The following is a 25,117-nucleotide window of genomic DNA, read 5'->3' as shown; positions in this document are numbered from 1 at the left end:
CACACCATGGATGTTGAGCTGGAGGTCTCTCCATCACTGCCACCCTCATCGGCACAGCCTTCGGCCGCACTACGAGTGGTGCTGGCATGATTTGGCTGGAGCCACTGCCGGAAACCTGCCCAACTGGGCAGAGCTTCCCTTTCCTCCTCCCATTAATTCCTTAACGGCTCCTGCCCATGGCTTTGCCAAGACTGGGCAGCCCCAGAGCCCCCAGCCCCAGGAGATGCCTCACACCAGGGGGTGCCCCAGGACAGAAGGTGTTGGGTGTCCCAACGGCTGGGGGGGATATGGGGCCACAGCCTCCTCCCGGCTCCCCGCCTCGGGCCACCCACCAAGGGCTGGGAATTGGCTCATTTGGCATTTTCCAGCATTTTTTCCAGCACAGAGTGTCTCCCTGGAGCGCTTGGCTGTGTTTCCATGGGAGTGTGGGGGGCTCCAGGAGCCCATAGCCCCTTCCCACCCCATCCTGTGCCAACTGCCAGCACGGCCCCTTGGCTCGGCCAGGGCAGCAGCCGCCCATGCTGGGGTCCCTGCCACATGGGCAGCCCCCGCCTTGCCCCAAAGCAGCACCGGGGGCTTGGCATGGGCAGGGCCGGGGGGGGCCTGTAAGTAGTGAGGTGGGAAGAAACCCAAGGGGGACCTGCCCCCAGCACTCCTCCACTGAGCACCCCAGGGGGCCAGGGACAACTGGCAGCCAGAATGGGGCAAGGCGAGTGATGGCCAGGGATGGTATGGTGTCCCAGGGGTGGCCACAGTGTCCCAAGGGTGCCAAGGTGTCCCAGAGATAGCTGTGGTGTCCCAAAGATGGCCACAGTGTCCCAGGGTCAGCCACAGTGTCCCCAGGGTGGGAGCAGTGTCCCAGAGGTGACTATGCCGTACCAGGGACAGCCTTGGTAGCCCAGGGGTGACCATGGTGCTGGCAGTGGTGTCTCAGGGGTGGCCATGGTGTCCCAGAGATGGCTGTGACGTTCCAGGGGTGGCTGTGGTACCCAAAGCAACCCAGACTTCCAAGGGATGGATACAGCCTCTCAGGGGTGTCTGTGTTGTCCCAACAGCAGCCACGATGCCCGAGGGATGGCTGCGATGTCCCAGCGTGGCCGTGGGACATGGGGACTGTTTTGGGACTTACCCAGGCCCACAGTTAGGCCTTGAATGGCACTCCACCCCATGTGACACCCGACCGTGTCCCCTGTCCCAGCCAGCCCAGTGTCACCCCGGGGTGCTTGGCTCCACTTTGGCCATGGCACTGACACCAGTGCAGTACCCGCAGCGAGCGGGGGCCGGGGCAGCATCCCTGGGGGGCCATAGAGACCCTCAAACCCTGGGGTCTGGGTGGGAGTGGGGTGGTGCCCCCCTTGCCCCTCTCGGGGACCCTACAGGGGGGCCAGCGGGGCCATGGGTCACCACAGGGCTCCCTCCTGAGACTCACCCTGCACCCCACCCCATGACTCAGGGCCCGGCAATCCACCCCCTCCGGCGCCCAGCCACCCGCGCACCCTGTCCCGCACCCGCGGCCATGCCGGGTCCTGCTCCCGGCCAGGGCTGCCCAGGGGTCCCCCAACCCATGACCCCTCCCTGCAGATGGAAGGGATAAAGCCAGTGACAGACGTCCCCTGGGCCCACGGTGTGGCCCCCGAATGCACTGTATCCCCCCATGGAGCACGGGGCGGGGGGCCGAGGGAGGCTCAGGGCTCTGCCATGGCTGCTTTGGGGGCTGCTGTGGGGCAGGTGGGCTGGCCCAGGAGGGGCACAATGAGGGTCTGCTGACCTCCCCGGCTCCCCCACCGAGGACAGCCCTGGGCTGACCTAAAGGTGAGCCCTGAGGCCAGGCCAGAGGCCACTGGCCACCAGCAGCAGGCCCCGGTCCGGTGCTGACACCTGTGGGCAAGGGGCCGTCCCTACATGGCACCCTGCCCTGCATGTCACCCTGCCCTGCACCGCGCCGTGTCCCTCCCTGTCATTCTGCCCTCCATGTCACTGCATCCCTGTGTCACCGTGTCCCTACATGTCACCCCCTCCTGACATGTCACACTGTCCCTCTGTCACTTTGCCCTTGCGTCATGCCCTGCCTAAATATCAACCCCTTCCTACGCGTCACCCCTGCCCGTCACCGCAGCCCGCTCCTGCGGGGGGCCTGGGGCAGGGGCACCGCCGCCGGGGGCTGCCGGGGGAGCGGGGCTATGGTGACCTTGAACCCATTCGCCTTGGGGATGCTGTGCCAGTGCAGGCAGAGCTGGGCAGCACCGGGGTCCCTGCCCCGGGGCACGGGGATTCGGGAGGGAGCAAGGACGTGGGGGCTGCAGCAGGACCCCATGGAGGGGCTGACCCCTGCCCAACGGCCGTGCCCACGGCGTGGGGCCTCTGCAGGGCCCCGTGGACAGACCCATCTCTGGGAGAGGCAGGAGAGGGGAGGTGGCCCTGGTGCAGAGCCCCATCCTGCCCTACATCGTCCTGGAGGCTGCGGCGGTGCCATGGGGCGGTGCCGTAGGGCAGTGCTGGCTGCGGACGGAAGCCGAGGCGAGGGGGGAGCGCGGAGCCAGGGGCACGGGTGCCCCGAGTGCCCATGGGGAGAAGTGGCATCACAGCCTGGTGGGACCCCCCAGACACAAACGTGGGGCACGGTGCTGCCCAGCCCAACTCTGCAGCCTGCTGCGGGGTAAACCCTAGTCCTGCTGTGCCGTGTCCTCATCCTCCAGCACCGGGACCGACCGGGATCAGGGCAGCCCAGGACCCAGCAGCCACCCCCTCCATAGCCCCCCCATCATCCCCTCCCTCCATTCTCTACCCTCTCCATCCCCCCATCCCCCCCTCCATCCCTCCATCACCCCCTCCCTCTCTCCTCTGTTCCCCCTCGATTCCCCCATCGGCCCCTCCACCCTCTCCGTCATCTCCCCACCCCGCTTCGTCCCCCCACCCCACTCCCTGCTGCACCCCCAGCCCCTCCATGCCCTCCATCACTCTGGCCTCATCCCGCGGTGGGGCTGGGCCCATGGAGAGGGGACTGTCCCCCCAAAAAACTCCTCCTGGAGACAGAGGACTTTGCACCAGGCAGCCCTGTGTATGGCAGCAAACACCCTGATTAATTAATGAGGGGATAACGTATGGCAGCAAATACCCTGATTAATTAATGAGGGGATAATCCCTGGTGCCGGGGAGCGGGCGCTGCTGGGACTCGGTTAACCGCAAGGATGTCTGATCACCCGGCAAAGGCCCGGGCTGCCTCTCCCGGACGGCGCCGGGGATTATTCCCGCTGGGCCGCAAGCGAGCCCACGCAGGGCCGCGCCGGCCACGCCGGGGCTGGCAGAGGGACAGCTCGGGGGGCCGGGGTTTGCTGCGGTGAGGGGCACGCAGAGCCTGCGGCAGCCCAGCGACCCCAAGACACCGCAGGGGTGGCTGGCGAGGGTGACGGGGTGACGCTGCCCCGGCCCCGCAGGAGATATCTCCAGTCCGGCTGCCAGGCCCGAGGAAAGAGCCACGTCCCTGCCGGACTGCTGGGGCTGGGCACCCCCCGCCACCTCCTGCCTCTGCCATCCCCCATCCTGCACCCCGGGTCCCAGTCCCGCACCCTGACTCCCAGCACTGCACCCCAGTCCTGCGTCCCACATCTGCACCCCGCATCCAGCATCCCAGCCTGCACCCCAATCCCGCACCTCAATCCCGCACCCCAATCCCACATCCCAGCCACACACCCCAATCCCACATCCCAATCCCGCACCACAAGCCCACACCTCAATCCCGCACCCCAACCCCAAGCCCAACCCGCGCCCCCGCCCCGCCCCGCCGCCGCACAAAGGCAGGACTACAGCTCCCGGCGGGCGCGGGCGCGGCCGCGGGGCTGGCGGGGGCCGGGGCGGGCAGCACCACCCTCCCGCCCGCGTCCCTGCGTGTGCGTGTGCGTGTGCGCAGGGCGGCAGCCAATCAGCCGCCCGCCCTGCCCGCCCTGCCCGCCCTGCCCGTCCCCGCAGACGGGCGGGGCGCAGCGGCCGCGCTGCCATGAGCCAGCGCCCGGCGGGGCCGCCCCGCCGCCCCCCGGCCCCCCGCACCCGCCCGGCCCCGGCCCCGGCCCGGGGGACGCTGCGGGGGCGGCGCGGCTGAGCCCGCCGGCCCGCCCCGCCGCCGCCATGGCCGGCAAGCCCCGCAGCGGCTGCGAGGCGCTGAAGGTGGTGGCCCGCTGCCGCCCCATGAGCAGGAAGGAGGAGGCGGCGGGCTACGAGCGCGTCCTGGAGCTGGACGTGAAGCTGGGGCAGGTGAGCATCCGAAACCCCCGCGCCTCCCCGGGGGAGCTGCCCAAGACCTTCACCTTCGACGCCGTCTACGACGCCAGCTCCAAGCAGGCGGACCTCTACGACGAGACGGTCCGGCCGCTGATCGACTGCGTGCTGCAGGGCTTCAATGGCACCATCTTCGCCTACGGCCAGACCGGGACCGGCAAGACCTACACCATGCAGGGGGCCTGGGCGGAGCCGGAGAAGCGCGGCATCATCCCCATCTCCTTCGAGCACATCTTCACCCACATCTCCCGCTCACAGAACCAGCAGTACCTGGTGAGGGCCTCATACCTGGAGATCTACCAGGAGGAGATCAGGGACCTCCTCGCCAAGGACCAGAGCAAGAAGCTGGAGCTGAAGGAGAACCCCGAGACGGGGGTGTACATCAAGGACCTCTCTTCCTTCGTGACCAAGAACGTTAAGGAGATCGAGCACGTGATGAACCTGGGGAGCCAGACGCGGTCCGTGGGCAGCACCAACATGAACGAGCACAGCTCCCGCTCCCACGCCATCTTCCTCATCACCATCGAGTGCAGCGAGACAGGGCCAGATGGTGAGGAGCACATCCGCGTGGGCAAGCTCAACCTGGTGGACCTGGCCGGCAGCGAGCGCCAGAGCAAAATGGGGGCCCATGGAGAGCGCCCCAAGGAAGCATCCAAGATCAACCTCTCCCTCTCCGCCCTGGGCAACGTCATTTCCGCCCTTGTGGACGGCAAGAGCACGCACATCCCTTACCGGGACTCCAAGCTGACCCGCCTGCTGCAGGACTCCCTCGGGGCAACGCCAAGACAATCATGGTGGCCACCTTGGGCCCGGCCTCTCACAGCTACGACGAGAGCCTCTCCACCCTCAGGTTCGCCAACAGGGCCAAGAACATCAAGAACAAGCCCCGGGTGAACGAGGACCCCAAGGACACCTTGCTGCGGGAGTTTCAGGAGGAGATTGTTCGGCTGAAAGCCCAGCTGGAGAAACGTGGCATGCTGGGGAAGAAGAGGAGAAGGAGCAGCCGGAGGAAGAAAGCGGTGGATGGAGAAAGCGCCACGGAGAACGAAGGGGAGGATGACAATGAGGATGGCCTGGAGAATTACTTGAAGGAGCAGAAGGAGAGGCTGGAAGAGGAGAAAGCCGCTATCCAGGATGACCACAGCCTGGTGAGTGAGGAGAAGCAGAAGCTGCTGCAGGAGAAGGAGAAGATGATAGAGGACCTGCGGAAGGAGCAGGAGGCCACGGAGCTGCTGGCCACCAAGTACAAGGTACCTGTTGCCACCCGCCATTGCGAGCGATGCCAGGGGAAGACCTGCTTTGCCTCCAGCCCCTCGTGGGGTGCTTGAGTGGGTCCCAAGCAGGGTGCCCATGCAAGGTGGGCTCCCAAACAAGGTGTCCGAGCAGGGTGCCCAAGAGCAGCCCCACGCTCCTGTGTTGCAGGGAGCTGGGGTTGCCCCCAGACATAGACCTGCATGGGGACCTTGTGTGGGAGCTCCTGGGGGCGTGGGATGGGAAAGGCTGTGAGGGAGCGGATCACTGGTGGCATGAGTTTGCTGTGCTCGGCTCTTGTCCCCCTTGGCACAACAAAGCATCTTGCCGTGGGGTGGGGGAGAGATGCTGCAGATCCGTCCCCGTGGCCCCAGGAACACACCCAGGGCTGAGGCTGGGAACGTGGCACCGCCTGCCCCCCGGTTCTGTCCAACCCCATGGCTCCTGCCCAGGGGACAGGCAGGGCTGCGAGGCTGCAGGCAGGGCCCGGCAGCTCTGCAAGGACCCCCATCCCCCTCCCCGCCTCAAATCCTTCCTGGCACCCCCGAGCCGGAGCGGGGTGGGTAGGGGCACGTTACTGGCACCCTCCAGGCGTTGCGTGCTGCTGGCTCAGGGATGCTTGGGGATGTGGGGCTGAGTGTGAGAGGGGCCGTGACAGCCCCAGACAGCTGTGCCGGGGGTCCGAGGCTGCACTGCTGCCCCCCCCCCCAGCTCTGCCCTCATCCCCGGTGAGGCTTGGGGGTCCTGACCCACTCCCACCTGCCCACGGGGCTGGGACAACATCACGGCGGCGGGTGGGGAAGAAGCCCCAGCACCCTGACCCACCGCGTCACGCTCCGGCACAGCCCCTCTGTCACCGCGGTGGCCCAGATGCAGTGGCCGGGCTGGAGGCTTAGCACGGAGCCCTCCAGGCAGGGACGTGCTTGGGGTGTCAGTCCCTGCCTGGTCATTTGGGGGCTGAGCAGGGGGATGCGCTCATACCCTCCTCCATGGCCGGAGCCGTGTTTGTTGCAGCCCCAGGGATGTGGGGCCATGCCCAAGGATGCACGATCACGCGCAGGGATGCGTGGCCATGCCTGGATGCCTGCGTAGAGACCCACGGGCTCAAACTGGGACATGCTGTCAGGGCAGAGCCGTGGAGGGGAGACCGGCCACTGGCTGGCATGACGGCTGTCCCGTGACGGGTGCCCTGGCAGAGCAGGATGCTGGGCACGGAGGTGGGCTCCGCACAGCCGGTGTCCCCCGCCACCACCGTGGCAGAGCGCAGGTTGTCGCTGGCAGCCATCCCGTGCGGTCTCCTCGTCCGGCACAGTGCGGCAGGGCTGGCTCAGGGCCACCGCGTGTCCTGTAACTGCTGAGTAACAAGGCAGGGCCAGAGGCGAGATGACGCTGCATCCCCTTCGGTGGCCTTCGGAGCCGCTCCGCATGCCGGGACCCGCCGGCCGTAGCGGGTATGGTACAGTCACACCAGTGAGGTATCGCCCCAGGGGGCAAAAATCCCCCCTGTGCCAGCGATGGGGGGGCAGAGCCTGCGTGACGCTCGCCCCGCTGGGCACTGCCAGGGCCCCGCCTGGGGGGACATTGCTGGGGCCACTGGGTGGCTGCCCGGTGCCTGTGGGCAGCTCGGCCACGCAGCGGGGCCCGGCAGGGAGGCACCATCCTGAAAAGAGCCCTGTGTCCTGCTCACACGGTGAATGGCTCCGCAGCGACCATGGCAAAGGCAGCCGCAGTAACTGGGGGGATACGGGGTGCCCCACACGCTGGACCCCATCTTGCCGTCACACTCGTGGACGTGGGCTCTGCTGTCTGGCACAGCCGGGGCCTGGCCCCACCATGCGGGTGGGACACGTGGGCAGCATCGAGCTGGGAGAGGCGGGGGCCAGCCTGCCCCGCCAGATGTGTATCTTGGTGCCCAGATGTGCACCTTGGCGCCCAGGCGCGACTGCTCCGAGCCCCTTGCCCGATGGCTCTGCCGGGTGCCGAGGCTGGGGTCAGTGGGTGGGAAAGTGCCAGGGAAGTTAATTTGGGTGTCGGAAATGAGTTCCCGTGAGAGGCTTAACGTTCAAGCTGTCCCACGCGCTAAAGAAGATTGGGAGCCGTCTTCATCAGAGGGAATAAATGCTTTGGCAGGGAGAAAACGGCAGCGCTAAGAAACCCCTTAATCCCGCGGTGACGGCAGTAGCCGGCGGTGACCCCCGCGGGGAGGGTGACAGCACCACGTCCTGGACGAGCCTTGTCCCAGCGCCTGCCTGGTCCCACTCGGGTCCCCTCCCCACACCCCCGCAGGGTGTAGGGGACACTTGCCGTCACGGGGTGCGATCAGGACCAAGAACTGGGTTTAGAGGAGAAGGTGCGAGGGGCCCGTAGCGCCCCAGTGCCCCTGGCCCGGCTGCTCCCGGGAGCGCTGGCAGGGGACAGTACGGGGCCGGGCAGGGGGGCTGCCCTCGGGGGGCTGCCCTCAGGGGTCTCAGCCCCCACCACGGCAGCCCTGCGCACGGGCGCACACGCGTCTTGCTCACCTCCTGCACGGGCGTGCGCAGACACCCGGCACTTGTACACACACGTGGCACACCTCTGCACGCGTATCCGGCGTGTGTGTGCACAGCTGGCACGTTGTGTGCCCACCCCCTGCGCCTGCGCACACACATGGGCACGCGGGAGTGTGCTAATGCGCGTGTGCGTGGGCACGCGGGGCGTGCGTGCATGAGTGTACTCGCGTGTGCGCGCACGGGGCTGTACACACGCGGGGGCGTGCAGCGTCTCCCTCGGCAGGTCCCGGGGGCTCAGAGCAGAGCCTCCCCCCAGTTCTGCATGGCTCGGCACGGCTCGGCACAGCTCGGCTGTGGGTGGGTGGCCGCGGCCGGGGCTTTGCTGCCGGCAGCTGCCGCACTTCCGCGGCGTCCCATGGGCTCACAGCTGTGCGGAAGGAAGCGGGACCCGAAGCAGCCGGGCTCGGTGCCAGCGACCCCATGCCACATCCCCGCCGAGGGGGCACGGCACTTGCTCCCCCCGCTCCAGCCCCCGCCGCTGCACCTGGTGTCCGTGCGCAGCCCCCTCCCCATCAGCTGGGGACCGAAACGCGTGCCGCCCCGAAAGCTCCCACCTCCCCGAAAGCAGCGGTGAGGATGGGGAGCCCGGGACGGGGGCCAGGCGCGGGGGTGACCACCCGGCGAGGATGGCCTGGGGCAAACCCCATGGGGCTGTGCTCTGACCCCCCGCCCCGCTCTGCCCCCTCCCAGGCGATGGAGAGCAAGCTGCTCATCGGCGGCAGGACCATCGTGGACCACACCAACGAGCAGCAGAAGATGCTGGAGCTGAAGCGGCAAGAGATAGCCGAGCAGGTAACGGCACAGGGGCCTGATCGGGCGACGGGGGTGTCCGGGGGGCCGGTTCCCCCTCCCAGCTCTGAGCGTTTCCCCCTGCGCCGCAGAAACGTCGGGAGCGGGAGATGCAGCAGGAGATGTTGCTGCGGGATGAGGAGACCATGGAGCTGCGGGAGACTTACACCTCCCTGCAGCAGGAGGTGGAGATCAAAACCAAGAAGCTGAAGAAGGTGAGAGCGTGGCAGGCGGGGACGACCGTCCCTCCGGCCGCCGCAGCCCCGGGGCTCGCCGCAGCCCTCGAGCCGCGGCGCTGAGGGGCTGCTCCTCTCCCCCAGCTGTACGCCAAGCTGCAGGCCGTGAAGGCGGAGATCCAGGACCAGCACGACGAGTACATCCGCGTGCGCCAGGACCTGGAGGAGGCGCAGAACGAGCAGACGCGGGAGCTGAAGCTCAAGTAAGGGATTGCACGTCCCCCATGGCTGGGCGCAACCGTGCGGGCTGGGCAGGGCAGAATTGGGGTGCTCACAGCAGAGCTGGGGTGCGCAGCTGGAGGGAGAGATACGCCTTGCTGACGGGACCAACTGAGCACTTCGTACCCCGTCAGTGGTGGCAGAAGGTGCAAAACATATTTAAACCTCTTGAGCTGGGCAAGTTGCACATGGGAGTATTAAAAAGTTGCTGAGAAAGGTGAAACACCAGAAAACACCGAAGCAGAAATGACAGCGCAGCAGCGGCAGCGCGGGGTATGGCCGAGCTATGGGACGTGGCGGTGGTAGCTGGAGGTAAGCGTCCCCTGAGGGCACCTGGAGACCTGCTCCTCAGAGAGAGAGCAGCTTCGGGGGACTGGAGGTGAGCCCCAGCCCCGCGAGAGCTCCCGGCACGACGGTGGCACCCGGCAAAGCCAGGCAGCGTGTTCCCTCCAGGAACCTCCCAGCAGGAGATGCAGCTGGTGGTCCACCGCCTTTAGTGGGCTTGTTTTCACTTCAAGCAATAGTCTTACTCAATATTTTCACAAAACCCTACCCAGACATATATAAGTTCTTTAGCATTTTCAAGGTAAAATATTTATACTTTTACTAGAAACAAAATTTCATCTCAAATTTTGCTACCTTCCCCTTCGAACATGATTCAAACTTTTAAAAAGCCGGCCACTCAATGAAGCAACTCATCAACTCGAAACAATTTTCTGCAGCTGCTCAATTTGCCCCCAAAAACGTGGAAAAAAATTAATTCCCTTTGGGGCCCATTTTGCATCATTGAGCTTTCCTTTATTTTCTGGTTGGGCAGCTGGGGGAGCGGAGGGGTCCGGGGAGGAGAGGGTGTTCCTGCCCGGAGGGAGGCTTGCAGAGCTGCCCGAGTGTCCTTGCTCCTCTCTGATGATGATCTTCCTCTGCCCTCCCTCTCCTGCCTCTCTCGCCTCTCTGTTGGCTGGATCTACTGCTTCAACCTCTCCATTTCCATCATGTTTCCATCTTCTGGGTGTTTTCCCATTTCCCTGTGTCTCCCTCTCTTCCTGACATCCCTTTCCTCTCCCTTTCCAACCTGTTTTCTGTCACTTGTCACATTAACTCCTTCCTCTCCTGCTCCTTCCCCTTGCTCCTGCTCCGTCTCTTGGCCGGTCATTCGCTCAGGTACTTGATCATCGAGAACTTCATCCCACCAGAAGAGAAGAACAAGATCATGAACCGCCTGTACTTCGACGGTGAGGAGGACCAGTGGAAGTTCCAGCCGCTGGTTCCCACCGGAGGGTATGTGCCCAGCCCAGACCCACGTCCTGCCCTGGCACCGCCAACTCACGGGCACAAAGCCTCTGCCTGCAGAGCAGGGACGTCCCCGGGGCTGGGAGGGCATCAGGCACCCCAGGGTGCCTGCAGGTGGAAGTCCTCTCCAAGCCAAGCCCCACCAGGAAGGGCCACCCTTCACTGACTGTAAACAAGCTCATCACTGGTTGGATGCATTTTTAGTAGGAATTTATGTTCTCTAAAAAATGTTCCTCTCTTAATTTATTTTTTAGAAACAGCAACCAAATGAAGAAGCGGCCTACCTCTGCAGTGGGGTACAAGAGGCCCATCAGCCAATACGCCCGCGTGGCCATGGCCATGGGATCTCATCCTCGGTACCGGGTAAGTGAGAGGGCACTGGTGCGTGCCAGCGGGACAAGAAGTCATTGGATAAATGGCATGAGTGAATGGGAGGGACGGATGGATGGTTGGATGGGTGGGTGGTTGGATGGGTGGATGGATAGATGGGTGGTTGGATGGGTGGATGGATGGATAGGTAGATTGACAGATGGATAGATAGATGAATGGTGGATGGGTGGATGGATGGATGGATAGGTGGATCGATGGATGGATAGATGGATGAATGGTGGGTGGGTGGATGGATGGATGGATGGATGGATGGATGGATGGATGGATGGATGGAGAGTGGGAGAGAAGATGGAGTAAACAAGCTCATGATGATTTGGAATATGTCAGTTCGAGCTCCCAGCTTTATCTTCCCACTTGGCAGGATCAGTGGCCGTGCTCTCAGCCAGACCTTGAGGTGCTGGCTCACTGGCTCTGGCAGCTCCTGCTGTTTGAAAGGACGGGGCCATTCAGCCTTGTCCGCTGGACTGAGCCCCAGGAAAGACCAGAAGAGCCTGAGCAGAACAGGGAGCCTAGGCTCCTGTTTGGAGCTTGCCCTGTGTCTGTGGCAGCTGGAGGATGGTCCTGCTCCCCGGCGTGTCTGTCAGCTTCTCTTGGCAGTGTGGACTTGCCGGAACTGGTGCCGTGTTTTGCCACACAGTGACTCCTCGTGTTGGTTTTCCCTTTGTCCTGTCCTGCCACAGGCTGAGAACATCATGTTCTTGGAGCTGGACCTCTCCCCTCCGGCCATCTTCGAGTTTGAGCGCAGCAGGGACCCAGCAGAGCAGGACCCCCGGGCTCTCCACCTGGAGAGGCTGATGCACCTGGACAGCCTCCTGGAGCGGCCGGCGGCCTCCCGGGTGAGGAAGTCCCGCTCCTGGTGAGTGCCGGAGGGTGGGGGGGATGCGCAGGGGCTGCGGCGTGGCCGGGATGCTCCAGGCAGGGCAGCACATGGACTTGGGGCAGGCAGAGGAGTTGCAGCGCAGCTGTAAGCCCCCCGTTCCTTTTGGGGTTGAAGCTGGCCATGAATTGTTGGGGTGTGATCAGGTTTTAAAATAGGGCTGAGATTTGCTTTGGTAATGGTTGTCAGATGCGTATTAAAAACAGGGTGATGATGTCATATATCATCATATACATCTCAGCACAGGGGAGACACGGACCTGCTGGAGCGGGGCCAGAGGAGGCCCCAGCGATGCTCCGAGGGCTGGAACAGCTCTGCTGGGAGGACAGGCTGGGAGAGCTGGGGGGGCTCAGCCTGGAGCAGAGAAGGCTCCGGGGAGACCTTAGTGCAGCTGCCAGGGCTTGGAGGGGCTGAGGAGAAAGATGGGGACAGACTGTTCAGCAGGGCCTGGAGCCACAGGACAAGGGGTGACGGTTTTAAACTAAAAGAGGGGAGATTCAGACTAGACAGAAGGAAGAAATTTTTGACAACGAGGGTGGTGAAGCCCTGGCCCAGGTTGCCCAGAGAGGTGGTGGATGCCCCATCCCTGGAAACAGCCCAGGTCAGGCTGGACGGGGCTCTGGGCAACCTGCTCTGGGTGAAGATGTCCCTGCTCACTGCAGGGGTGGGACTAGACGGCCTCTAACGGCCCCTTCCCACCTGCTGTGATTCTGTGAGAGATATATATATATATCCCTGATGATAAGACACAAGGTATCGCCCTGCCCGACCCTGGCAGTCCTTTGGTGCTGCCCGCATAGCAAATGACTGAGGAAATGTCTGGATTTCAGGGGGAGCGGGGGGCAGGGGAAGGAGTGGGAAACCAGGTTTTCTCTGTTCGTCCCCCCCCAGGTGCCAGACGCCACGGTCGCTGCCATCCTCAACCACGCATGTCTCCCTCACCTCCGGCTCCCCGCGCGCCACCACGATGCCAGCTCAGGAGTGACGTCCTGGACCCCCTCGTTCCCCACACCGCCTCACGGCGAGGACTGTGCCCGGCCAACGGCCGAGGAAGGGGCCCCAGCCGGCAGCATCTCCACTGATCCCAGTTCGTCTTTGTCTTCAGCTACTTTGTGTGCGCGTGTGTTTGTGTGAGACGCTCACGAACAGCTCCCGGGGCGAGGGGAGCTGCCCCCTCCTTCCTCCTGCTCCCTCCCCCCCCATCTGGATCTGTCACCTTTATTTATTTAACGTATTTATTTATGGAGTGGTTGATGCGCAGAGTCAGGAGGCGCGTTCGGACTGGAGGACATCCAAGGCTGGCAGCGGGCACCACGCCGACCGCTCCTCGGGTACGCTCAGCTCCCAGCCCTGCCCACGCCGCCGCCGCAGCCCCCGCGCAGGGCTGGGGCACGGGGACACCGCCGGGGTGGGCACCACCGGCGTACTGCTCACCATCGCGCTCCACAGAGCAGGCACGTGCCCCTCTCTGGTGGCTTTGCAGAAGATGGGGCAGCCCTGGACTCTGGTGCTGCATTTGCTTTGCTGGATCGCAGGGAATTCGGCGATTTCTACAAGGATCTGGGGACTTCGTGGTGGCAGCACCTTGCGCTGGGCTTGTCGGAGGCCCAGAGGGTCTCTCCAGCCTGCGTCAACACTGGTGGCAGCAATGACATCTCATTGACTTCAGGGCATGTCTCACTCCAGGAATGCCGGCTTCATCCACAGAGAGGGCTTGCAGCTTAACCAAACCAAGCCAGTCCCGGTGGTGCCGGGACTTTGCTCTGGAGACGGCTGGCCCTGTCCTCTTCTGACAGCCAGCTTGCTCCCGAACAGGAGATGAAAGTCTCCATCCCCTTCCACCCACCCCTCCCAAAGACACACATAGTCTGGGGAGCAATGTGAAACCAGAGGTGAGTGTCCACCGTCCCGGCAGCTAAAGGCAATGAAGAAATGCAGGACAAGGTGGTGATGCCCGGAGGGGTGATGTCAACACAGCTCTCCTCCGGGCTGGGTAATGCCACATGGAGGTCACCTCGTAGTTCGGAGAGCTTTCCTGGTGATTGCGTGGGTCGTGGAGGGTTGGACGTGAAACGGGTAATGGAGCAGAGGGGGCCAGCCATCGGGCCACTCTGGCAACCTGAACCCCATCCCAGGCAGCAGCACACGTGGGTGCCAGGACACCGCTCAGAGTGATTCCGCTTTCAGCGATCTGATTGAGGGAAGGTGGGTCCTTGTTGAAGACCATTTCTGGCAGAGCCAGGCCAGCAGCCGTGGTTTCCCTGGGATGGCTTCCGGGTGTGCGGAGGTGGGGGAGATGCATTTGTTTGACAAGATCCTAATGAACGAGGGAGAGACCTCCTGGTTCACGGGGGAAGGTGCGGGTCTTCGGAGGGATGTATGCTGAGGCCAGTCCCTGGGAAGGCGGATCTGAGAAGATGGCAGGTAGGGACAGTGCCTTGTGGCGATGAAGAGAGTTTCTTCCCCTGGAAGGACTGGTCACTGCTCACCCCGATGACTCCTGCCTGCAGGACCCAGGGAGAGGGAGCGAGGCACAGACACGGAGCAGAAACATCAGTTGCATCCACCCAACAGGCGCGTCCCATCGCCACGCTCCGTGCGGGTGCGCCGGGGCATCCACAGGCCTTCCCACCCATCTCCCGACGCATCCCCTGCTCTGCCGCGGCGTGTCTCCTCCCCATCCCCTGTAGCATTGTCCTGCCTCGTGTTCTTGATCATTGCCCTCTGCCACCATCTTCCCTTCCCCACCTGTGCCCCATAACACCTTCTGTCTCTCCAAAATCTTTGTCCCCTTCTCCCCCACCCCAGCAGCTGGCTTGTAGGCAATTTTGGAAGCTGTAGGTTGCTCCCAGGACTGAGCTCGCTCCCTTCGAGCAGCAGCTCAGCCTGGGGAGGGGTGTGTAGGAGGAAGGGCGTTCGGGGTGAGAGATGGGTCCCTTCCATGGCTCGGGGTGAGCTCCTGTCCGCAGGTACCACCGGCAGCCAGGGGCGAGTCCGGGTGCATCCCCCGGTGCAAGCTGGCTCCGGGCCCGTGAAACACGGTGGATGAGAAACCCGATGTTTTATTTCATTTTCACGATAGCGTCTGGGAGTCGGGGTCGGGAAGCGCAGACCTCAGAAGGGGGAGAAGCTGTCTGCAGGGTGGCCTGCAGGAATAGATTTTCCTCCCTTCCTTGCGTTCTGATTGCCCTGAGTTCACCTTCAGCCAGATCGGCAGCTCGTGGAGCCCAGAGGTGGTGGAACCAGTGACCGTCTCTTTTACCACTGGTCTCTGCCCAGGGCACGGAGGCAACGCTCAGCAGCTGATGGTGTCGTCTCCCCGCCCTGGCTTGCCCCAGGCCGTGGAACATCACCTCGAAGGGTGGATGTGCTCCACACCGGTCTCCCACGGCACGCCTTGGTCCTCATCAGCGTCATGGCAAAGGACGGGTCCAGGTCCAGCAGGACCGTGGTCACGGTGGGATCCACGTGGACGCCCTTCCAGGAGAGCACAGGACGGGCGTGTGTGCACCCGGTGCGGGGCGCGGGCTGAGCCGCTTTTGACATCCAAGTGCCGCTTGTAACGTGTCCGTCGTGCGCGTGGGTCCGGCAGACTCTCCTGCACTCGCTCCGTCTCTCTGCTCCACTGCCGACGACCTCCCAACCTCCTTAGCACAAACCCCGAGGGAGACGCCGCCGAGCTGAGCTGAGGCCGGGCGAGCTCGCGGCGGCGTTTGCCTCTGCCTCGGGTGGCTCCGCAGCCTCTCTGCATCGCTGCAGCGACCTCAGATGTATATTTGTAATGTTCTTTGGTCTTTGTATGTTGGTGCGTGTGTATTTACATATGAATGTGTGTAGGTGTGCGTGGGTGCGCGCGCGTGTAGCCAGGGGATCTATTTACCGTCGACGTGAGCGACTGTACAGGGGGCAAATCCCAGAGGGGGGGACGGGGCTGGGCTGGGGCTTTTATTTTTGTTGTTGTTTTAATTGCTGTTTTGGGTTTCAGGTTTGGACATATTTTTTTGGCGAGGGGGTGGGTTCGGGTCTGTTTCGGATCGATTGCCAAGGTGAGGGCTTTGATTAGGACCAAATTTTCATGCCTGTTGCTCTGGTGATTTATTTAGAAATCAAACGTTTACTGTATGGTGGCCCATCCTTGTCACTCTATACATATGAATATACAGGACATATTATAAATATATATATATTATACATACTGTATGGAGAGAGGTCATTAATCTCACACCCCCTCTGGCTTTGGATGGACGCCTCTTCAATATGCTGTAATGTAGCTTTGGGCCATGCTGGGAGCGACCGGCAAGCGCCAGCACCCCTCGGAACGCTGGCAGTGACACCAATAAAGGAATGAGCATCATTGCAAAGGGCGTCTGCGGCCTCGTTCATCCGCGGCTCCGGCCGGCTGGGACCTGCCGGCGTCGCGGTGCCGCAGCCGGGGCGTTAAGCCGAGTAAGCGCGGCTGCGCACCGTGTGCCCCGCTCGGGGGGACCTCACGGGCGGCGCGCGCCGAGAGACGAGGATTTGGGATTTGGGCTCCCGCTGCTGCGCGAGCGGGGGCACCGATGCCTGCCCGCCTGGATTTCTCCATGTATTTCTTCTGTTTTGTAGAAGATGGAGCATTTGTACTTAAACAACTGTGACTTGCAGGAGGCTTCACTAGGACAAGGTCTAAGCAGCAAAAGCTGGTTTTGCTAGGGTGTGAGCTCCAAGAGCGTGGAGAGGCCCACGTCAAATTGGGGAGTTGATTTTGAGGCTATTTCATTTTCCATGCTCACTTATTTCCCTCCAGCGTAGCGACAAGCATGCCAGGAAGGGGTCCTGGCGCGGGGTTTATTGGCTGGCAAAGGGGGAGGCTGGAGCTGTGTGGGACGGTTGGCCAGGAGCACCCACAGGTCACGCGTCGGGAGAGTGATTCTTGCAGAAGGAATGAAGAGCCTGGAGGTAAAAGCAAAGTAAGAGAAGTGAGGTTAAACGGGGATGGTTAGAGCCTGCAGGGAGAGGAAGGGAGGACCCATGGACACTCCCCAGGCCACCCGTGTCCTGGGCTGCCGCCAAAGCCGCGTGGCCAGCAGGGCGAGGGAGGGGATTCTGCCCCTCTGCCCCGCTCTGGTGGACTAGATGACATTTAGAGGTTCCTTCAACCCCAAACTATTCTGTGATTTTATGAAATGCAGTGGCACCTGGGAGGAGAGATGACTAGCCTCTTCCCTGCTCAGTACTGCTGCTCCCACCTCACTGTTTCAGCGACCAAAAACGCCGTTTGCATCACTAGTTTTGATTTAATAGAATGGAAGAGAACAGAACAGAATACAATAGAATGGGTTGGGTGGGAAGGGGCCACTGGTTCCAAACGCCCGCAGTGAGCAGGGACATCTTCACCCAGAGCAGGTTGCTCAGAGCCCCGTCCAGCCTGACCTGGGCTGTTTCCAGGGATGGGGCATCCACCACCTCTCTGGGCAACCTGGGCCAGGGCTTCACCATCCTCCTTGCCAAAAACTTCTTCTATCTAGAGCTGGACGCAGCCCTGCAGGGGGGTCTCCCCAGAGCAGGGCAGAGGGGCAGAATCCCCTCCCTCGCCCTGCTGGCCACGCGGCTTTGGGGGCAGCCCAGGACACGGGTGGCTTCTGGGCTGCGAGCGCACGTTACCGGCTCCTGTCCAGCTTTTCACCCACCGGGACCCCCAAGTCCTTCTCCATGGGGCTGGTCTCCATCCCTTCATCATCCCTGTGCTGATACCAGGGGTTGCCCTGACCCAGGTGCAGGACCCTGCACTTGGCCTTGTTAAACCTCATGAGGGTCACACAGGCCCATTCCTTGAGCTTGCCCAGGTCCCTCTGGATGGCATCCTGTCCCGCAGGCGTAGCAGCCGCACCACTCAGCTTGGTGTCACCTGCAAACTTGCTGAGGGTGCCCTCGATCCCACTGTCTGTGTCATTGATGATAAAGAGTACTGGTACCAGTACAAACCCCTGAGGGACACCACTCGTCACCAGTCTCCATCTGGACATTGAGCTGTTGATCTTCTGGGTGTGACCATCCAAGCAATTCCTCATCCACCCAACAGTCCACCCGTCAAATCTGTATCTCTCCAATTTAGAGAGAAGGATGTTGTGGCGGACCGTGTCAAAGGCCTTACAGAAAGGCATTTTTCCCATGCCATTGGAAAATGGGGAAATTCCCATGTCTCATGCATTGACGAAGCCTTTACTAAGAAAATACTACAAAGGCACTGAATTCCCATGGTTTGAGATTGTCCTCGGCAGTCTGACCAGCCCAGAAGCACAGGCAGCTGATGCTGGGTATTGCTCACAGCCGCTGTCACGGCTCCTTGTGCTCCCCGGCAGGTTTTCACACCGGCCTTTCCTTGTGAGCTGCCTCCGTACGCCCATGGGTAGCCTGGGTGCCCGTGGGCACAGGGGCGAGGACATGGACAAAGTTAGGGACAAGACACACCATGAGAAGGAAAAGGAGATGGAAGAAGAAGGCAATCTGTAGGTGTATTTGTAGTAAGAGAAAAATGAAAGAAGGATGCTTCACTCTGTGCCACGGAATGAATGATAATATCAGAGGGCAAAAAACTAAGCATACAATCATTTTTTTTCTTCAGTGCACATTTAAAAGGCCAGCTGCAATCAGATGGCTAACAAGGAATGTCAGCTGAGGGCTGAAAAAGGGCTGAGGACTCAGGCTAAAATAAGAAAACTGTAGGTAAAAGATTTCTTATACATGCTGGATGTTTCCAAATCAGCCAGGTCTGATTTAATTCTGGGGGAGGTTTAGATTGGATATGAGGAAAAATTTCTTTTCTGAGAGAGTGGTCAAGCACTGGCACAGGCTGCCCAGGGAGGTAGTAGAGTCACCATCACTGGAGCTGGTAAAAAAACGTGTGGACGTGGCACTTCGGGTCATGGTTTAGTGGGCATGGGGGTGTTGGGTTGATGGTTGGGCTTGATGATCTTAAAGGTCTTTTCCAACCTTAATGATTCTATTCTATTCTGTGAATTCCTACCGATGCACATAGGGAGGTTGGTAAAGCAATCTCGGAGCTGCAAGTGAGGGGTTTTGAGAACTCATAAAGAACAGGGCAAGTGTCCAAACAGGAACAGGACAAATGTAGAGAATATCTTTAAAATGGGGGAAAGGAGGATTCAGGGAATTACATGTTCAACCTAACTTCATCTCCTGAAAAGACATTGAACAGGTCGACAAAATCCATCTGTAATTATTGACAGGAGAACAAGGTGAAAAGTAACAGCCAATGTGGTTTGGGCCAAAGCAAATCACATCAAACCAACCCAATTTGCTGTTAAGAGACCTTGCAGATATGGAGGAGGCACGAACTATGATACATTGAGAGATTTTGGTGAAACTCTTTGACGCACTTGCTGATGTAAGGCTGACGGGGAGTTAACGATGGGAGATTTTTCCAAAAGAAACGGGTTGCAGGGACAGAAATGTGATTTGTTCCCCTTCAGCCCAGCACTACCAAGGGTGAGCCACGCCAGGCACCGCTTTTCAACCAAGAACGGGACCATTTGGAAAGGTTTTGTGAGAAATCAATGGGAATGATGTGAAAACTTGAAAGATTGAAAGAACCAGACTGGTTTTCACCTAGGGGTTGAAGACTGTGGAGAGGGGTAATCATGATCTTCAAATATCGAAAAAGACTGCTGCAAAAGGAAGGGATTATCCTGTTTCAGCCACCAAAAGGAGATAGGACAAGAATTTCTGGTCTTAAAATACAGCAGGAAATACATAGATTAGAATTTTGGAAACCCAGCGTAAGCCCCAAGGATAACGCAGCGCTGGAATAGTTTACACATGTATGATACGGAATTGCTTCCACTGGAGACTTTGAAAAGCAGATTAGACTGACAGCTGTCAAGAACCATTTATGAGGCAGTTAATCAGGCTGGAGGGCAAAGGACGATGGGATAACCCCTGACCATCTCTTCCAATCCTATTTTCTATGACTCCGTGATTTGACATTACCGCGAGGCTGCGGCACGGGTGTCTGGGGGGGGACAGCCGAACCCCGGGCAGAGCTGGGAGAACCGGAGAGGGACGGGAGAGGGAGAGGGACGGGAGAGGGAGAGGGATGGGAGAGGGAGAGGGATGGGAGAGGGAGGCAAAAACGGGTTTTGCCACGTTCGATCTCGCTCTCTGCAGCCACCCAAGGCAGCCCGCGAGCAGATCAGAGCGCACGGTCCCCAGGTAGCGCCGAGAGACTAGAAGGGGCGAAATGTCGAATTATAAGCGTTGCCCTGCAGTCAGGAGCACTACTTGCTCCAAGGGAGTTCAGAAATCATGCGTGAAAGGTGCAGAGAAGGGCAAAGGATTTTTGCCTGCCAAGTATAACTGGCAAAAACATTCTGAAAGGTCAGCTTTGGCAGTGCTCACGGTACATCCCACGGGACGAGAAGGTGACTTCAGGCAGGAGAAAATGCTTCAGTCACCACCTCTTTCCTTGCAAATTCTGCAGCGTCTGGTTTATCCTGTTACAGTCTTGGGGCTGTTTGATTTTCCCTACACCAGTGGCAGAGCGTGAGCCAGGAGAGCAGCTGCTGGTTCGGCTTAACGAGCACGAACATCTCCTCCGCCTTTGTGTCTCTCTCCTGTCCCACACAGAGGCAACGGCAAGAGGCAGGAGCGCCTGGAGAGCGTGCACAAGGTTTGTGCAGCGCTTGGGTGCCCTTAGCTACTGCATTTCATGAATATTGATGACCCAAGTTCATGTCATTTGCATTGCAGAAAATACCCAGGAGTGTCTACGTTTTCCAGCTTAGCTTGGTTTTGTTTTGTCATTTGTTTGCTTGTTCTGCGGGGTTGGTTTTGTCTTTTTACAAAGGTCTGCTGCGATTTCTTTGACAATGACATTCAGTGGCTTTAGCAGTGAGGAATGATAGACCCACAGCAGGGTTTGGGTGGGAAGGGGCCGTCAGAGGCCATCTAGTCCCACCCCTGCAGTGAGCAGGGACATCTTCACCCAGAGCAGGTTGCTCAGAGCCCCGTCCAGCCTGACCTGGGCTGTTTCCAGGGATGGGGCATCCACCACCTCTCTGGGCAACCTGGGCCAGGGCTTCACCACCCTCCTTGCCAAAAATGTCTTCCTTGGATCCAGTCTGAATCTCCCCTCTTTTAGTTTAAAACCGTCACCCCTTGTCCTGTGGCTCCAGGCCCTGCTGAACAGTCTGTCCCCATCTTTCTCCTCAGCCCCTCCAAGCCCTGGCAGCTGCACTAAGGGCTCCCCGGAGCCTTCTCTGCTCCAGGCAGAACAACCCCAACTCTCAAATCTTTTCTCAGGTTCGAGATCTCTCTGCTTCCCTGGAACAACCATCCCTTCTAGTCCTACAGGAATCCACAGAACCCTGTAGTTTTTACGAGAATATTGAACCAGGTTATAGAAACATGATTTTAAAGAGCTATGTCCCATCTACTGACAGTTCAAAACAGATCATAATTTTTAACTGAAATCTATAAAATTTAGGGTAAATTCACTATCACAATTTAGGTTTCTTTCTTACTACAATCCACAGGACTTTTTCTGTCGTAAATCTAAAATTTATGCCTATGATTTCTCTGGCTCTATATGCCAATATTTACATTTTCAGTGATGAACGTAAGTGAAAATTTTAAAGGGGCCAAACATCTACACCCCACCTTTGAAGAAAAACGCCCATGGGGGCTCCTTGCCCCTCTGTGACTGCCGTGTCCAGGTACAACGTAGAAGAGTGCAAGTGTGAGAGGCCCAAGAGCCACAAGCTCGGTACGAACTGAAGGATCAAGAGAGGCAGAAGCCGGACTAGCAAAGACATAACACATGCTGTATACACTTGGGCAGCCAGTTTGTTGTGGTGAAGATCAGGGACCCACAGAAGTAGAGTAGCTACTTGTAACGTAAATAAATCCTGACATAACCCCCAGGGTTCAGATTCTCTTGAAGACAGAAATCCCTTCGAAGACATGGGTTGAAGGAGCTGCAGAAGAACCAAGAAGACTCTTGTGTGTCTCAGGAGGTGAGTGTGATGGGATGAAGGCAGATGACTACCAAGGCAAGGTCCACAGCCTACAAATAATTACATCTCCCTGAAGAGCATCCAGCTCTGCTTTCAAACTGTTAGAAGATGGCTTCAGTGGGCCCAGACCCGCTGGGCAGGGGTGATTGACTGCAGAGCCATAGCTGCTCCCTGCGGTGGAAGAGAGGTTTGGAGTGGAGAACTCTGCAAGAAATGCAGTGGGTTACTTCACGGCCAGTGACTGCTATAACAGCAGTTTCTAGTAGTGTTGGTCTCCAGACCAACTCTCAGAGCAACGCCATTCATGTGGTCAGCGATGTGAATTTAGGACTCTCTCTGAAGTGGAACTGGGTGCCAGAGCCAGGGTCATCAAACTGACATCTGTGCTGGGAAGGATGAGGGGAGTGACATGGCCATCCCGCAGTCTCCCAAGCCAAGGACAGACAGATATGTTCAGGGGAAATTTATACAGCTTCTGGTTCCTCTTCTTCTTGCTGCCCTCTTGTGTGTGAAGAATGAGCCACCTAGGCAGTGACTTGCCTCGTAAACCTCCAAAACATTTGGGGGTGTGGTTAAGATATGCAAGGCTAGCTCCGGGGAAGGTTTGCCAAACGTTTCATATCTCAGTCTCGTTCAAGAAAACCAGTAACATTTGCTGTCGCTGAGCCCTGCTTCTCCTTCAGTCCTACCCTGCCACTCTTGGTGGCGGTGCCAGAGGTTCTGCTGCTCTCGCATGCCTGTCCCAGGAGCACGTACAGAGGGGAGACAGAGACCTGGGACTTCTGGCTCTCAGAAGAGCTTGTCTCTCCTCCTGACCCTGCTCCTGAGTCATGATGAGCAAGCTACTCTGAATCCGGTTTTCCTATTGCTAAAGCAGTGCTAAAGCTTATTATCATCCTTGTAAAGTACTTTGAGATTTACTTTTTATAAAAAGTTACAAAAGAGTTAAATGTTTTTACTACTGAGTAGATTTTAGTATGAAGGTGACCACAGCCACTATAAATACGTGACTACAGCCACTATAAATATGTTGCATGGACTTCCCAAGACAAAAGCGGTGCAGGAAGCCTTTATTCCAGAAAGGTTCTTTGGGTTTGTTTGATGGTGGTTTTTTGCTGTTCCTTGATGCTCTGATGACACCCTGTGGACTTTTCCCTGTACTACTGTAGCTGTGCAAAGACCCAAGAACTTAATTCTTTTTCTCCCCAACGGCTCTTCTACTCCGTTGCCCTACATTTTTCTCTCGCGACTTTTGTTCTTCAGGCCGTTAACTCAGTCTTCAATGGCCTTTAGCAAGGGAGCCACATCACTAATATTATTTGGCATACATTGTTCCTGTGCATTGCTGTCTTGCTAACATTTATTGGTTTGCAGTTAGATGGTGGAGTGACCTACACCTCTCCATGACCAAGCGTGCTCCACGGCACAACTCGAAACGCAGCAGCAGGTTTCAGATGTTCCGAGTGATTTGTCCACTGGGACAATGGTGATTTGAGACCTCCTCCACAGTGACTCTTCCCCAGATTTAGACTCTGTCTGGCAGAATATCTGTGTCTTTCATCCCCTTGGTCCGAACTTCTATGCCAGCAGAAGGATATATTAATTATTTGTAGCTGTTCTGCCTTGAGACATATTGCCTATACACTTATCCACATTGTGGGTACAATCACAATCAAGCGCTGATTATTGACGCCATTATTGAGCCATTCCATGCTCAACAGCAGTGGGAAGTACTTTCCTTCACAGAATCACAGAATCACTAGGTTGGAAAGGACCTTCAAGATCATCAAGTCCAACCATTAGTCCAGCGCCACCATGTCCCCTAAACCATGTCCTGAAGCGCCACATCCACACGTTTTTTGAACACTTCCAGAGATGGCGACTCCACCACCTCCCTGGGCAGCCTGTTCCAATGCCTGACCACTCTCTCAGTGAAGAAATTTTTCCTAATATCCAATCTAACCCTCCCCTGGTGCAACTTGAGGCCATTTCCTCTTGTCCTATCACTAGTTACTTGGGAGAAGAGACCAACACCCTCATTGCCACAACCCCCTTTCAGGTAGTTGTAGAGAGCGATAAGGTCTCCTCTCAGCCTCCTCTTCTCCAGACTAAACACCCCCAGTTCCCTCAGCCGCTCCTCATAAGACTTGTGCTCCAGACCCCTCCCCAGCTCCGTTGCCCTTCTCTGGACACGCTCCAGATTCAGACTAAACCTTAGACGAAAACTTAGGTTGGACTAAGTTCAGTAATATTGTCCCAAATGATAGCAACAGGTGAAGAGTCAATCTTACAGATTTTGACCATCCTCTTCAGCTTGTCAGTGGTGATAGGCACCAGAAAGTCTGTCTTTATTGAAAGATTAAGACAGTGGATAGCCGAAGGCTTGCATGACAGCTCCGCTGAGACTAGGCTCAAACACCACCAAGAAATTTTGTGTATAATGAGGGGAAGCCTTTGAAGGAATATAAAATCTGTAAGCATGGAAAAAAGAGAGAAATGTTCCTCCTGGCGGTAGGGGCGGACACAGCCACCAAATGTATTACATGAGGCTAGTGAAGATCTCAGAGTACTTCGGCCCCAGCAATAATTTAAAATGTTAGGTGAAATAAATTGAAGAGAGGCCACTGGGATGGATGTTCATCAGGAAAAAAATCCATCCCCTTTGGTTAGATGTCCACTGGAATGTTTTCTGCTCAAAAAAGCAGGCGGCATCTTGCTGTGAGCTGTCGGAAGATGTAGCTGAACTGAGACTGAGATGAGATGAGATGAGATGAGATGAGATGAGATGAGATGAGATGAGATGAGATGATGAGATGAGACGAGATGAGACGAGACAAGCAGCCCGTCAGCAGAGTTCCTGGTACAGCGATGATTTCAGACCATCAGAGACCAAAATGACTAGTCATATTGCTCCCTGCCTTATCCTTCAGCTACACTTGGAACAGAAGAGGAAAGCAGTACATCAACTTCCCCTGCAAAGGCAGAAACAATACCCCTGGGAGGCCCGTGGAGCCTGGCTCTGGAGGCTGCCCTTCCTCCTGCTGTGCACGGCGAAGGCGGGCAGGAAAACTCCAGCTGCAGAAGACAGGTCCCGTAATCCAGCTGCACGAAAAGACCCATCCGCTAACATGTTCCAGGCTCCAGGCTGCGGAAAGTTGCACCTGGTGCTTAGTGCATCACTTCCCAAGGAAAGGGAAATGAAGTTTGCATCCTTTTTGTGGAAAATAGAAC

At 58.6% G+C, this 25,117-nt stretch overlaps 1 protein-coding gene across 1 annotated transcript; it reads left to right on the top strand.

Moving 5' to 3' along the window:
- Positions 1 to 4,122: 4,122 nt before the first annotated feature.
- On the top strand, positions 4,123 to 12,858 carry KIF3C (kinesin family member 3C; the record flags this gene model as incomplete). The annotated part of the gene is given in 9 exon segments (XM_081998323.1): positions 4,123 to 5,041; positions 5,044 to 5,522; positions 8,763 to 8,864; positions 8,954 to 9,076; positions 9,182 to 9,300; positions 10,478 to 10,594; positions 10,861 to 10,969; positions 11,677 to 11,852; positions 12,765 to 12,858. Coding segments are annotated over 9 exon segments (2,238 nt in total).
- Positions 12,859 to 25,117: the final 12,259 nt, after the last annotated feature.

The sequence above is a fragment of the Phaethon aethereus genome (genome assembly GCF_964289735.1).
Source record: "Phaethon aethereus genome assembly, chromosome: 3".
NCBI classification, from domain to species: Eukaryota; Metazoa; Chordata; class Aves; order Phaethontiformes; family Phaethontidae; genus Phaethon; species Phaethon aethereus.
Note: the sequence above shows the minus strand (reverse complement) of the source record. Positions and strands in the feature narration are given on the sequence as shown.